Source organism: Falco rusticolus, chromosome 6 (genome assembly GCF_015220075.1).
Source record: "Falco rusticolus isolate bFalRus1 chromosome 6, bFalRus1.pri, whole genome shotgun sequence".
In the NCBI taxonomy this organism is placed as follows: Eukaryota; Metazoa; Chordata; class Aves; order Falconiformes; family Falconidae; genus Falco; species Falco rusticolus.
In genome coordinates this window covers 80,472,797-80,489,014 of record NC_051192.1, presented here as the reverse complement: position 1 = coordinate 80,489,014, position 16,218 = coordinate 80,472,797, and the positions used below count along the sequence as shown (strand labels likewise).

General features: G+C 37.2%; 1 protein-coding gene across 1 annotated transcript in view; it reads left to right on the top strand.

The window, feature by feature from the left end:
• Window positions 1-16,218, top strand: part of COL12A1 (collagen type XII alpha 1 chain) — a 106,349-nt gene that overhangs the window by 8,461 nt on the left and 81,670 nt on the right. Inside the window, 11 exon segments of the mRNA XM_037391817.1 lie at window positions 2,697-2,813; window positions 3,546-3,689; window positions 4,606-4,662; window positions 5,372-5,635; window positions 5,748-5,912; window positions 6,364-6,537; window positions 7,297-7,587; window positions 7,803-8,405; window positions 9,759-10,031; window positions 12,971-13,243; window positions 14,193-14,465. Coding sequence (XP_037247714.1) covers window positions 2,697-2,813; window positions 3,546-3,689; window positions 4,606-4,662; window positions 5,372-5,635; window positions 5,748-5,912; window positions 6,364-6,537; window positions 7,297-7,587; window positions 7,803-8,405; window positions 9,759-10,031; window positions 12,971-13,243; window positions 14,193-14,465 — 2,634 coding nt within the window.

Genomic DNA, 16,218 nt, shown 5'->3' with positions numbered 1-16,218 from the left:
GATGTTTGGAGGTTTTGTTTGAGTAACAAAAGCTCACAGGCCATCTGGAAGACATTTTGACGGCATTGGATCCAAACTGGCTTTTTTTCACTCGGGCAAGGTTCCTTTTTGGATTTCAATTGGAGAAGTATTCCATGCTTGAGTTTGATAAACCAGCCACAGGTTGAGAAGGAATGGATTTAAAGCACAGCAACAAAGGCTGGGGTTAGGTGTCGGGAATAACTTTATGATGACAAAGGCATTGAAGCATTGGAGTAATTTCTTTGGGAAGCTAGTAGTCTTGCCAACAGTGGAGGTCTTTAAGAATGATCTGAGCAAACATGTCGGGAATGACATGGAGTGGCTGATTATGTCTTGGCTGTGGGATGGATGAGGGGACTTTCTGAGGTCCCCTGCAACACCATTGTTCTAAAAGGCTATGAACACCTGGATGAATGGATACGTCACTTATATGTCGATGTACTATTCTTGTTACCTGCCAAGATCCACATCTGAATTGTCATAAGATGGATTTAAATCCTCTAAAATGTTAAAGACTTTTCCTCACAGTCAGTTTTTTCAGTTTATCTGGAATCCGGTCATTTGGATATCAACAAGTTGGGCTGCTGCTGTCCTTCAGCAGTTAAAGCCTAGTCTCTGCTGCAACATGCCAATTTACTTGCAAGGTTGGTGGCGCTATTTTTTCCATGTACTGAATTTTTTTTTTAAAGCATGCTCAGGTCAGTTGTCTCTGCCTTTGCATTAAATTTGTCCTGAGCCATTGCTACTGAAACAATATTTTATAATGATATTCTTATCATCTAAATGTCTTTTACTATTAACACGTGTTGCATGATTTTGATACTGAGTAACTACCCTGCTGTCTCTAGCATTGTGATACTCATAAACTGAATGATGAACAAATGCATGCAGGTTAATGGTCTAATCTCACTGCCTGTGTATGGACAATAGGAAAAATAACATTTACTTCAGTACTAGTGTGTCTATTGTATCAGTATTACAAAGCCATATTATCCTATGGTTGGAAATGACAGGAAATTAAAAGGATAAAAATGCCTACACAATTGGTTGCCAGCTGTTTGGAGCTCAGTATTACTTATTGCAATTGGACCGTGTCTTCTCATAAGTGTACATTCTAGCATTTATTTCTTTATGTGGTCTTTAAATTGTGTTCAAAAGTGAAACAAAATCTGACACATGATGGAGATCTTCCATGAAACAGAGAAGATCTCTCTATTAAAAATGCCTGCAAAATGATCTCACAAGTAGTTAAGGAAAGTATGGCTGAATCTAATCTTACTTTGTAGACCTATTTAAACAGTAATATATAATACACCTACCATGCACTGACAGTGAGTCAGTAAAATACTGCATGAATAAGCATGACAATTTTACAAAGAGAATATCATTATAAAATATTTATGAAACCTCTTTGTGTAATGAACCTTGTACATGGAGGCTTTTGTCCATTGTGGGAAGCTAAAAAAAATAATAATCAACATTTCATTTACATATGCATGATGCTGCAAAATAGCGTATGTAAACTATTTCTTTCTGTACTGTTCAGTTACTTCTGTCATCAGCTCCAAGTTTTATTTGCAGTCATTTGTTCAGATCACTGGTGGCCTCTTTGCTGTTTTCTATAAATTCTGTAAAATAAATGTCCATAAATATACTTTGATGTTGTCTTTTCATAATTAACCATTGTGTTGTTTGGAACCATACTGGCATTTTATGTTAAAATGCCACTATTAGTATGGGTACACCTGCTGCAAAGGGAACATTAAAACAATAGTTTACACCTCTGAAATGGTACAGCCATCTGGTGTAAACAGGTAGAATCTTATTTTTGTGAGCTTTCACATCAGCTCAAATATTTCAGCAAATTGCAACCATTGCTAACCCCATTTGTTGTCCTCTTAGTTCCTGAACCCTTTGCAGCCATATGCAAAGTATGTCACTTTAGTGGCTTATAGGAACAAAGGGGTGGAGCTCTCCATATTTTGAAATAAAATGATACATCAGTATATCATTATTACTAATATACATTTTACATGTATATTTATATCTGGACCCTAACAGAAATTGTTTTACTGAATATTAAATACCCAATCTTTTCCTGTATTCTTTGAAATATTTTTTTCTCTGCCAAGTTTCTAGATTCAGTGAAATTGGTAAGAAATATGACTATGCAGAGACTATATCAAAAAGCTGATAAATTCTTTGATGTCTAATTAAGAAGAATGCTGTGTTCTCAATGTCTTAAATGATCTCATGGTATTGTAAGCAGGTTGTGATTTGGCATGCTTGTACGGATTGCACCCAGCATGTAAAAAAAATTCCTTTAATTGTTATGTGAAACGTTTGCATATGTGGTGATTATCTGTGAACTCATTGTACATGTATCCAAATGTGTTTTCTATTGTGCTTGATTTTGCTGGCCATTCTTGAATGTCTTGGCAACTCAAGAAACATATGTTCTGTGCTGTCCTCTGTAATGCATATACTCTTTGATGTTTTGTCATATTTTGTCAGCTTTTATTTTACTCTTTTTCCAACAACATATCTTTATATTTGTTGGAAACAAATTTATGCAAAGACAATTTTAGTAAGCTTTGCTCAACATTATTTTATTTATTCATTTTCCAAAACTTGTTCAAACTTTTAAACATCCACCTGGTATAAATCTTTTGCAGTTAATCCACCATCAGACTTGAATTTTACAATTATAGATGAACATAATGTTCAAATGTCATGGAAAAGGCCACCAGAGGCAATAGTGGGTTACAGGATAACTGTGGTTCCAACAAATGGTAAGTTCTGTGAAAATGTGTTATGTCATTACATTTTTTTAAAACTTGGTTTTATTTTCACTTATATCTAACTTTAATATGAGAGTAGCTACTAACATCTTTCTGAAGTGTTTGATCAAGACAAGTGATTGTTCCAAGTTAGAGTTCTTCTTACCATAGTATTTACACTTTGGGGGCTGCAAGTAGTAAGTTTTGGACATCTTTCCTTTGCAAGGAGTGAAAAGAAGGTAGAATCATCACCCTGCTCCTCTTCTATGCTTTTACCTTAAAGTTAGAGAATTGTATTGTACTTTGTTCAAGTACTTCTCCCAGGCGAAATAATGCATGCGGCAGGTAATGATGCAGTAGTGTCATCTAAATTCCTGATAATGGCTAAGACACTCATTATTCCATTTTATTTTGAGAAATGAAATCAGTGTAAAAGTGATATTGAATTGGAATGGGACCATGATTTCTTAGATGATAGTACATTTCGTATGTGCATTTTAAGTTTCAAATTTCCTGGAATTTATTAAACGCTTCAGTAATTTTTTTCACTATTGAAAACAAGTTAGTTCAAAGTTTCATGTTTCAAAATTCATTCTTCAGGAAAAAAGAAAGTGTATCATTCTAAAATTATTATTGGATTTTAGATAGATTATTCTCTGTTGCATTTTTTTAAAAAATGATCAACTTGTCATTGATATTACTGGATTTAAAGGCTGCATTAACTGTTTTATATATGTATTGCAGATGGGCCTACTAAAGAATTTACTCTTTCACCTAGCACTACCCAAACTATCTTATCAGATCTTATACCTGCTGTAGAGTATGTTGTATCAATATCTTCATATGATGAAAGAGAGGAGAGTCTACCTGTTTTTGGCCAACTGACAAGTAAGTACCTGTAATACCCTTAGAAAACCAAGATAAGTGGGTGATTGTTCACAAAACTTGGCTTTGTTCTGGTTCCTCAACAAAATTGCCACATCCCTAAACCCTGATCAGATGTAGCTGTCTGAACAGACTTTTTCTATTAAGCCTAATTCCTAGTAGAAGCAGAGATAATTTGCAAGAGGTAAGAGGAGGCTAACATAGATATATTGTGGCTGATAACCCCTCTAGAATTCTTTGCAGGAGGCCACTGGTTCTTTTGAGCTAAACCTGCTTCCTATAAACTGCATCTGCTTAAGTCAAGGGGAAGTTTCTCATTGACCTCAGTAACAAATGAATCTAACCGGCTTCTTCTTTGGGAGGAAAAAAAAAGACTAACTACCCTCATCAAACAATAAAATATAACGCAATGTATATCTATCTATATGCGTAATAAAATATGGAATTTACATTTTTTCAATTTATATTTAGTAATTAAATATAGCATACAATTAATTAAATAAAAATGTTAAGCACAGCAAACTATCTTATATGACACATTTTGTCACATGTCCCAGGCTTCCCAAACAACCTCGGGAAAATGACTTATGATGAGTTCCCTGATGTGTTAGAGAGGGGTGATACTGGTATTTCATCCAAGGATATTGCCATTAATTTTCAGGAAATTACTGTACAAGATGTACAAATACAGAGGATTCTTAATTATTTGTGTTTTCTGTCTTTTGTGTTGCCCTGAATGGTATATTGTCAAATCTGTAAGGACAGGTGAACAGGTGATGTATTCATGACTTGCATTTATATTTTCATGTTCTCTGGCTTGTCAGATTAGAGCCTGTAATTCCCTACACACTTTTATTTGATATTTACAAATTTAACTTGATTTCCTCCATTAATTCTCTCTATGTTGTGCTTTGTGCAGTTCAGACAGGTGGTCCAGGGATACCAGAGGAAAAGAAGGTTGAGGCTCAATTGCAAAGTAAGGTGTTTCATTCAACTGATCTGACATTTTAGAGATAAGTGAGTTCTAGCTCTAGGGCCCTATAAAGTTAAGCTGTGTTCCTGTGTTACCTAGCAATGAAATTAACTTGTAAACTTGTCCAGAGTTAAGAAAACTTGGGAAGGGACTGGGATGGAAGGAATTTATAGCCGTATTGAAAGAATAAGGTGCAAAGCTGGTACCAAAACTGAGAATTTCAAGCATTCTTGAATTTTGAAGCCAAGCAAGTCCATGAGTGTCTTAGTCCTATTAATAAAAGGCTTTGTGCTGTGGATAAAAGGCATTGCAGAAGAACCTGTGTAGCTGTTATGGAGAGATTAAGATGCAAAGCAGAAGTGGTAACAAAATGAAATGTTCCTATAACATCAAACTGTTGTAAAAAGCTTTGTGTCTGATTTTCATCTGCTGTGGCATAACAACTTGTGCAATAGCATGAGAGGTGTCTCAAAACTGAGTATCTAGGTGACAGTTTCCTTCTGGTAATTGCAGCTAGAAGGCTTGTATGGGTGTTCACTTAGGCGAATAATGCTTTCCCAAATCAGATGTTCCAAATAAGAATATCAAGCTATTAAATATCTGCTTGTTTTGGCTTTCACCTACTAAGTTTCTGTCAGACATTTCATACTGATTTGTGCAATGCAATTTCTCATTTGCTAACAGAGATTTTTTTTGTGTATGTGTATTCCAGGATGCTCCATAAGTGCAATGACAGATTTAGTTTTCCTGGTAGATGGTTCATGGAGTGTAGGGAGAAATAACTTCGGATATATTTTGGACTTCATGGTTGCCCTTGTATCAGCTTTTGACATTGGGGAAGAAAAGACGAGAGTTGGAGTTGTTCAGTACAGTTCAGATACAAGAACAGAGTTCAATTTAAACCAGTATTTCAGAAGAAGTGATCTTATTGATGCAATTAAAAGGATACCTTACAAAGGTGGCAACACAATGACAGGTACAGATTTCCCACATATATGCTTATTCAGCATTTCATTTTATAATTCAAATTTGCTTAAATCCTAGTTCATTCAGGCCTAATAAAACACAAGTTGTGCTGGTATTTTTAGGTGAGGCTATTGATTACTTGGTTCAAAACACCTTCACTGAGTCTGCTGGAGCAAGAAAAGGCTTTCCCAAAGTAGCAATTGTCATTACGGATGGAAAAGCTCAAGATGAAGTTGAAATACCTGCAAGAGAGCTTCGCAACATAGGAGTTGAAGTTTTTTCTTTGGGTATGTTGAGTTTTTCTGATGTTTGAGAGATTAACATTCCTGAAGAAGTAAGTTGTATGTTTTACAGATTCTAGACATGTTTCAAGAATTTCGCTATCTCACTCTTTCCATGTGTATGCCTTGGAGTGAGTTGTTTGCACACTCCAGAGTGGAACATACCAGTTGTGTTGATTTGATAGTAATTCTGTAGCTCCTACATGGAGATTAAAATGACTGACAAGCACAGTTTCAACCTCAGCCTTATTGCATATACCACGTTATTTTCTCAGGCTGAAAATGTCACCTCATCACATTAATCATTTTTTTTGTAGTTTGATTATTGATAATGACAGAAGACAGAGCTGAATTAAACTCAGCTTTACCCCAGGATGTTCTGATACTTTATGCATGCATTCACAGGTGTCTGTATTTTATGGCCACTTAACACAGTCTTGCCTGTCGCAACTTCTAGGAATCAAAGCAGCAGATGCAAAGGAACTCAAGCTAATTGCATCTCAGCCTTCACTGAAGCATGTGTTCAATGTGGCTAATTTTGATGGAATTGTGGATATACAGAATGAAATTATCTTGCAAGTGTGCTCCGGTGTTGATGAACAGCTAGGTGAACTGGTTAGTGGAGAAGAAGGTGAGACACTTTATATAAATGTATTTATTGACTTCAGTTTATTCTGATGAATACTTAAGGGGCTATTCATACTTCCTTTACTTTGTTTCTGGAATTTGATCCATTTCCTCATTTAGCAAGTGTGGAAAACAAGTCTTAGCTTTGTGCATTTAAATGCAGAAAACCAGAATATGTGATGTAGTAGATTTGGAATAGCTCCATTATTCCGTAGTTTCAAGGGCAGCACAATGATGTGCAGTTGTTAGAGTCTTATACAGTCAGTTTGAACACAGGCATCACTCACTCCTACGGAAAAAATGTACTTAAAGGAAAAAAACTGCTTGGTGAAGACACAGAATATGTAATAAGTTAAGAACCAAAGAATGAAAACTAGAGAATGCTGAGAAAACACGGACATCAAGCTGTGTCATTGCAGCTTTCTGGCCTAGTTACTCCTTGACCAAAATGGCAGCAGAGGTGACTTCACTGTCATAGTGCTCTGCTCAAGTCCGCATTTGTTCACACTCTGTACTGTGTTCTCCTGGAACTTCTACTATACTTGGGGGACCAAAAATGCATTTTTCATATTTTTGCCCTCTCGCTGATGCCTCATTTGGACTGTCCTTTAATTCACTTGTGTTTATTTATGCTACAAAAAATATGTCATTTTTAGTAAAGATTAAGTAAGCATGACTAAATTTATTCCAGAAATAAAAATGTGGAAGAAAATCTGTTTACAATTGTAATTAACATTTTCGGTTCGCTTTTGGTTTCTTTCAGTGGTGGAGCCTCCTTCAAATCTGGTGGCCACTCAGATCTCCTCAAAATCTGTTAGGATCACTTGGGATCCATCCACAAGCCAAGTAACTGGCTATCGGCTGCAGTTCATTCCAATGATAGCTGGTGGAAAACAACATGTACTGAGTGTGGGTCCTCAGACTACTGCTCTGAATGTTAAAGATCTCTCTCCAGACACAGAGTATCAAATTAATGTTTATGCAATGAAAGGACTGACCCCCAGTGAGCCAATAACGATAATGGAGAAAACACAACAAGTAAAAGTTCAAGTGGGTGAGTTAGGAGCTACTATGTTATTTTCACACAGTAGCTTTTTGTTGTTTAAACCTCTGATGCTTGTTTTAATATCATACCTTTATTATTTATAAGAAACATCGTTACTTAGCATGGTTTATTTTAATTATAAGCAACTGGATATGATACATGAACTGCAAATACAATTGTGACACTGTGTATCTGTTTATAGAGGTGTTTCTTTTTCTTTACAGAATGCTCACGTGGTGTGGATGTAAAAGCTGATGTTGTGTTTTTAGTGGATGGTTCCTACAGCATTGGTATCGCCAATTTTGTTAAAGTAAGAGCTTTTTTGGAAGTGTTAGTTAAAAGCTTTGAGATATCACCTCGGAAAGTACAGATAAGTCTTGTACAGTACAGCAGAGATCCCCATATGGAGTTTTCTTTGAACAGATACAACAGAGTGGAAGACATAATTCAGGCTATTAACACCTTCCCCTACAGAGGTGGATCTACCAACACAGGCAAAGCAATGACATATGTGAGGGAGAAAGTATTTGTTACCAGCAAAGGCTCAAGACCAAATGTGCCGAGAGTCATGATTCTTATTACTGATGGAAAATCGTCAGATGCTTTTAAAGAACCTGCAATAAAGCTGAGGGATGCAGATGTAGAAATATTTGCAGTTGGTGTGAAGGATGCAGTGCGTACAGAGTTAGAAGCAATTGCATCACCTCCTGCTGAAACCCATGTTTACACAGTGGAAGATTTTGATGCTTTTCAAAGAATATCATTTGAACTCACACAGTCTGTCTGCCTGCGGATTGAGCAGGAACTGGCTGCTATAAGGAAAAAATGTAAGTAAGTGCAATGAAAAATGTCTGAACCAATGTTTTGTGATTGTAGTTACCTAGACAAATAGATATTGATGAAATTGTACATATACACATGGTAATTTTAATAACAGGGGATTTGGTTCTCATTTTCAAACATTTTCAAAGCAACAGGGGAAATTAATGGAGAAATGGAGATGAAAAAATTATTGGAGAAGTATTTTTTCCCCCTTTTCCCCTAGGCACATAGAAAAAGTGTTAAAAGTGTGTGTCTGTATGGAATGACCTTAGTGGATGTGCTCTGCTTTTACACTTGATGTCTTAATTAAAGCAGTTACTTACTAGGGCCATTCTTCTTTAGCTGTCCAAAATGAGGTAGCTAGTCTAAGCTTGTCTTTTAGAATTTCAAAGGCAGTAAAAAAATGCTGACACGTCCAGAGGGTGATTAGATTAATTTTTAGGGTAAAATGAATGGCCCTCTGAAATGGGCTTATACAAAACAATTTGAGACAGCAGATGCTAAGTGATATTAATCTCAATCTAACTGTAGAGACTGAAGTAGTACGTGAAAGTCTTCACATGTATCCAACTTGGTGAATTTGGATAATGTTTAATATTTAAAGACTTTAAAATGACCAACTTTTGGTCAACTAAAGTTACTTATGATTAGTTGCACGCTCAGTGTCCCTACCTATGTTTAGTAGAACACTAAACATTGGATAGTCCCCAGTATTGAAAACCCCACTCTCTTTAAAAATAAAGCCTTTTGCTTCAGGATAGTTTTGAGGAACAAACCAGAAAAGCAGCCTTTGTTTTAGAGGGCTCAAGCTGTCTTAACATCCCCACTGTTAGGCTGACTAGGCCAACCAAAACAAGCCTGGAATGTCAGGTTTGTGTTGTGCCTCATGTCAAGACCCTTGTTTCCCCTTTGCCTCCATCCTTGAAAAACTACTGGGATTTATTTTGTCCTATTTCTAATCTAGATCCGAAACCCCCCAAGGATTCTTAGTTCCCGAGGGCATAAAGTTATTGCTGTTCATGGGACGTAAGAAAAAGGGAACCAACTTGATCATCAGATTCTAACTTCAGTTTCATAAGTAATTGTTTTGGATGGACTGTTCTCATTTGATCTAGAAATCACTGAGTTGGTGCTTCTCCTCATTGTCATATGATTTGAGACAACTTAGATATGATCTTCATGAAATTTGATAGTTATAAGCAAATATAGAAAACAAATACTGTTGCATGTGCAATAAAATATTTGTGCAGTTAGAATAAATCAAAGTATTGAGGGACATTTTTCATTTATTTTAGAGGTTTTGTGTTAAAAATGTTCTAGCAAGTATGCCTCATCTGTGCATTTTTATTTCCATACAGCTTATGTACCTGCAAAGAATATGGTCTTTTCCGATGTAACATCTGACAGTTTCAAAGTGAGCTGGTCTCCAGCTGGATCTGAGGTTTTGTCCTATCTCATTAAATATAAAGTAGCAGTTGGTGGAGAGGACTTCATTGTTTCAGTACCAGCTTCAAGTACTAGCTCAGTTCTCACCAACCTGCTACCTGAGACTACTTACGCAGTCAGTGTGATTTCTGAGTATGAAGATGGTGATGGCCCTCCCTTGGATGGAGAGGAAACCACCTTAGAAGGTAGGCTTCCCATTATTAGGTTGCAAAAGAGTCATATGTTCAAATAATAATTTGCTTAATTGAGGGAATGGGTGTATGTGGAACAGCCAGCTAAGGTTGAGAAGCTGTATTGGTACGCAGGATGAGAATACACATTATTGTCTCTCAATGCATTTAGTAAAGATATAAAATTCCAATAATAGGCCAACATTAAATTGTTAAGATTGGATTTTATTTTCCCTGAAAGTTGGATGGATGCTATATTTCTATGCAGTGACCTATTTTCAAATGAAGTGGTGTGTTGTCAATAACAAATTCATTGGCATGTAATAATCTTAATATACACTTCAGTTGGACTAGATGGTCATTGTAGGTCCCTTCCAACTGAACTACCTTATCCTATCCTATCCTATCCTATCCTATCCTATCCTATCCTATCCTATCCTATCCTATCCTACTCTGATGCAGGAATGCATGTTGACTTTAACACGTTTAAAGTCCAGTACGTACCTATGTAATTTGCTGTGTCTACATCTAACTTACATTAATAGAAATTCTGGTCTATATACCATAGGCTTAAAGGGGGCTGAGTTTTTGGTCAGCTGTTTCTCATCAGAACTTCATGGGTCCGATTCAATAACTCTTGCTGATTCAAAATTTCCATTGATGACAGTGTGAGTTTGTTGTGGTTTAACCCCAGCTGGTAATTAACAGTAACACAGCCGCTCACTCACTCCCCCCGCGCCCAGGGGGTGGAGAGGAGAGTCAGAAAGGAATGTAAAACTCCAGGCTTGAGATAAGAACGGTTTAATAATTAAGATAAAATAAAACCAAAAGAACAGTAATATTAATAATAAAAAGAACAATAATTAACAGTTATAATGAAAAGGATGGAGAAGGGAAGACAAATGAAATCTAAAGGGAAGGGAGGAAAGAAAACTAGTGACACAGAATACAACTGCTCACCGCCTGCTGGCTGGTGCCCAGCCAGTCCCAAGCAACAATTGGCAGGCACCAGCCAACCCCCCAGTTTATATACTGGGCATGCCATCCCATGGTATGGAATACCTCTTTGACTAGTTCAGCTCAGCTGACCTGCCTGTGTCCCCTCCCAGTTTCTTGTGCCCCTCCAGCCCTTTTGCTGGCAGGGCCTGAAAAACCAAGAAGTCCCCAACCCAGTACAAACACTACCCAGCAACAACCAAAACCATCATCAGTGTATCAACACTGTTCCCACACCAAATCCAAAACACAGCACTGCGCTAGCCATCAAGAAGAAAATTATCTCAGCTGAAACCAGGACAGAGTTTATGTGATCAATGGCTGTAAATTTAAGCAAGATAGCTGTACTTGTTTTGATAGAGTTGCCATGATGCATTTCCACTGATTTAAAGGAGAAGGATAACAGAAAAATTGATTTTCTGTTTCCACAGTTGAATACTCAGTTCAGTCTAAATCATGATTTAAAAAATATTGATCCAGTCTTTTTCATTATTCCATGCTGTCATTTGTGACCTTTGGTGATGTAAATGGTTCCAAGGGAGCAAAAGAAGCAGCATGGAAATTTGTTAATTGCCCTTTCCTCTTAGGACTGATAGAAATACACACTTATAAAGTAGCTCAGTTTGGAAGTTAAGTTTGGAAGATACAGGTTTCACTGTTGGTGTGCATATTTCCATGACTGTACCAGTCAGAATGTTTTGGCCGCACATAACTTTCCCTTAGGAAAACAGACAAGCTCTTGGCTGATAGAATATATAGCTTTTGAGTGTAAGGGACAGGAGAAGGAATAGCTTTTATAAAAATAATCACTATTCCCATGTTGTAACTGATACTGCCTTAAATAATTGTCAGCATCTTGATTTGATGAAATCCCAACATGTCTGAGAAGACAGAGTTCTTCTGCAATCATGTAAACGTCAGCAGCTTTCCATGCAGATCCAGCTAACAACTGGGGCCAGACAGATTTCTTGGCAATTAACCTTGGTTTCAGTCTTTTAAAGAATTTGAAATTGAATATTGTGTTTCTGATTAGTAGAAGACAAGTTTGTTTCTTTTAAAATAGGCTTATTAATTGTTCCATTCTTAACAGGTCTGTAATTTAACACTGAATGACAATGCTTTTGGCATATAATGTTCCAGTTGAATTAGCTTTAGATAGTAAATAGCAAAAAACAAAACAATTTTTGCCTTAATGACAGTGCTACATACTGCTTGGCAACTTGCAGTACAGTAGAACTTAATGTATGTTGGAAACGTCAAGTTCTTTGGTGTGCCCACTGAGTTCATATGAAATGACCTGAGCTGCTATATCTTTTTTCAAGGAGCAGGCTAGGTTAAATGATTCAACACAGTTTTTCAGTAATTTCTGGAATATTTCTTGTCTTTGAGATTGAGACTTAATTCAGAAATGTTTTTTAAGCATTAGATGCAATTCATATTGAAATGAGTATATTTTTTGTTGTGAAATATTTTTTGTGTGGTTTTTTTTCCCTGTTACATTTGTTTTGGTCATTTTGTTAAAATAGGTGAGCTGCCTCTGTGTAGTCAGGTGTATCTGACATTTATCTGTAAATGGAGGTGGTGCAGAAGCAAATGGCCACAGCAAAGAAACCTGTATGATTTATTGTGTTAAGAAATTTCCCCACCATGCCCAAATGTCCCTTACACAGTTCAATTCTGCTGTTACTGCTAAACACAGTCAGTCTTAAGTTTCAGAAGCAGTTGTATAAACTGGGATTAATACAACTGGGACAGCTTTGTTACACTGCTGGTTGTAACCCTGGCCCTAAATTATCAGAAATGACTAATGGTTTGTCTACCTTTAAGCAATGGAAAGGCAATATAAACTGTTTTGATAAACTGGATGAGCTAACGGAATGGGTGGAATGGTTTCACTTCAGATACTTCAGATGATTAAAAGCAAATATTTACAAATTATATGTGTATATTTTTTGTAGTTAAAGGTGCTCCTCGAAACTTAAGGATAACAGATGAAACTACTGATAGCTTTGTAGTTGGCTGGACTCCAGCTCCAGGAAATGTCCTGCGGTACAGACTTGTATATAGACCACTTACTGGAGGAGAAAGGAGACAAGTGACTGTCTCAGCAAATGAAAGATCAACTACTCTGCAGAACTTGATCCAAGATACAAGATATGAAGTGTCTGTTATTCCTGAGTATCAGTCTGGGCCTGGGAATTCGCTGAATGGATATGCAAAAACTGATGAAGGTACATGATCAATGCTGTGAACATAGTAAGCTTGAGAAGAACTCCTGCATGCTGACATATTCATACTGAAAAGAGAATAAGCCATATTGGCATATGTATTATCCCAGATGAACAGGGAATTATAAAATTACTCAAGCCTGGTTGAGAGGTAATTTAAGACAACATAATTTATCAAAATAGTAATATTTCATTTTAAAATATAATCTATTGAACCTACAACACTTAATATGGCAAGGTAACTGGTGAAGAATCTACCTGTATGTTTAATCAATTGTCCTCATGATTCTTCATATTGTCAATGATATAATTATATTTCCTTTCAGCAAACTGAGACCCTGTTTGCACTTTGTTCTGAATAGCTAGCAAAGAATAAGTGAAACATTTAATTTACTAAAGTTATCACCATAGCCTTAACTTGTATAAAAATATATGATCCTTTAACAGGTATCATGCCTTATTAAGCAAAATCTAAAGACTACAGAGACAGTACAAATGTCCTGATCACTGGTGAAACTTCATTGAGATTTTAAATATCAGAAATCAGAAAAACTGTCATCAAAAAGAACTCTGTAAGAAATTATGATGTGTTAATTTCAGGCTTCATTGCTGATCTTTGACTTGATTCTGCAGACAGTGACTTCAACATGGATTTTGGCATGTTGAAGTTAAGCATATATTCAGGTGCTAGTATGTATAATTGTTCCAGGATTGAGCTTGTTTTAACAGAAAATAATAGGAGCAAAAAGATTTGTTGGGCATTTTTGCATAAGGAGGGTGGGGGTGGAATTGTACAATCCTGATTACAATGAAGTTACACTGTAGCTGAGTTAGTGCAGGCTATTAGGAATTATTTTTTTCAGCGTTAAGTTCTATGTTGTGGTAACCTAAAAAATAAACCAAGAAATGAAGCTTGCTTTAACTTCTTTTAAACATCTTTTGACATGTGCAGTCCGAGGAAATCCAAGAAATTTGAGAGTTTCTGATGCTACAACATCAACAATGAAGCTGTCTTGGGGTGCTGCTCCTGGCAAAGTGCAGCAGTACTTTATAACATACACTCCAGTTGCAGGAGGAGAAACTAAGGAAGTGACTGTGAAAGGTGACACTACTTCTAAAGTGCTGAAAGGCTTAGATGAAGCCACTAGGTATGCATTGACTGTGTCTGCCTTGTATGCCTCTGGAGCTGGGGAGGCCCTTTCTGGAGAAGGAGAAACACTTGAAGGTAATTATTTATTGTTTCTGTACAGTCATTCACTTATTTGATTGATGTTTAAGGTGTCTTAAAGTGTACTATCTTCCTGAGTTTTCTGTAGGAGTAAATATGTGAATGAAAAATAGGCATAAAGGCACTCTTCTACTTTACAGGAATTTTCCAAACCTACTGTCCATCAGAGAAAAGAGTGGGGTCAAATCACTGGTTGTGGAGGGGACACTGGGTTTCTTGAAAAAGGTATTGCCGGAAGCACCAACCAAAACTGACTACTTCCACACCAGCCTCAGTGAAACATTTTGTCTTGTAACTCTCAACTTTCAAGAAGTTTTAGTGGCAGATTGTTCTTAACGTAACAGGATTAATTAACAGGGCTAAAATATCTCGTCCTTTTGAAAATTTGCAGGATTTCTGCAGTGCTTTCTACTGAAAGATATTCAGAGGCTGTTTTTTGCATTAAAGAAGCAGCATCTAGTCTAGGCAAGGGAATAATGAATCATTTCCTGCTTTTAACTCGTAAGAACCTGGAGCTGAGCATTAACAGAATGCTGGCAAAGCCTAAGTCAGAGCCAGAGACTTTCTTATAAGGAGGGGAGGCTGCTCTTGCTCTGCCTTCAAGTTGAGAATTTCCCAGACTTCTCTATGAGCATTCTCTGTGTCATCTGTTAATTGTCAAAGGATAGGGAAAGCTGCCTCCTAGGCCATGAAAGGAAGCGTGACTCTACTCTGTGCTGGCCAGGTATGTATTGCTAAAGTCTGGCACTGCAGCTGTTTAGGCATGGCATTTGAAAACATCTTACAGATGAATTATGTGGAATTAAAACTCGTCCATTGGCTCTAATGGAGTTATAGTAGGGATATACTTGGCTCTCAGTTCCTCCATCAGTTTAACTTTTTGTTTATGACATAGCTTAGGAAACAAACCGGAAAACCTATTTTAAATAGGAAACTGGAAAAAAAAAAATCAGTTCCAATGATTCACCAATGTACTGAATTCATCCCACTAAAATTCAGGCACTTAACTGAACGCTACAGTTTGCAGCACGGACTCTCTAGGATTCTTCTATGATTGATGAAGAAAGGCAGGTTACCTCCAGAAGGCAGGTAGTCCATCTGAGATCCCATTTTTTCCTTCAAAGGAACATTTCTCTGTCCATTGACTATAGAAGGAACAACTGAGAGTTAGGCACCAACCGCTTGCCTGCCTCACTACCTAAGTCTCAGGCAAAAATCCAGTCCACCTACTTACACTGAGACAGGACGCAGCCATCAGAGAATCAGGCACCTTGTAATTCATGCTGAAAATTCCCTAACTACCTGGCTTTCACTACCCATGTAAGATCCAAAATGCTCCTTTTGTAGGAGAAAACAACCTGTCTCCGGTCCAGAACACTGCTGAGCTCCAGGTAAATGAGAAGAGGTAACTGGATTCTGCCCATATCCTCCATAAAAGCCAGAGGTGCTCAGGACTTGAACTTCCTCGGTGGTGGTGGTGGTGCTGCCACTTCCTTTTGTATGGTATTCTGCTAGGCCTCACGCTGCTTTGGAGGGAAGATTGAGCATGGAGATGTAGGCCTTACTCAGTCTGGGAGAGTCTGAATTCACATCTTCACATCCCAGCAGATTCACAAGGCTGTAGTATATGCTGGGCAAGAGTCTCCTTCCTTTACTCTTTCCACTGAACCTGAGCCACTGTACATCCAGGAATGCAGATTTGCTCACAAAACAAGACCAGACTGAATCCCAAGTGGACAGAGGAGCCTGA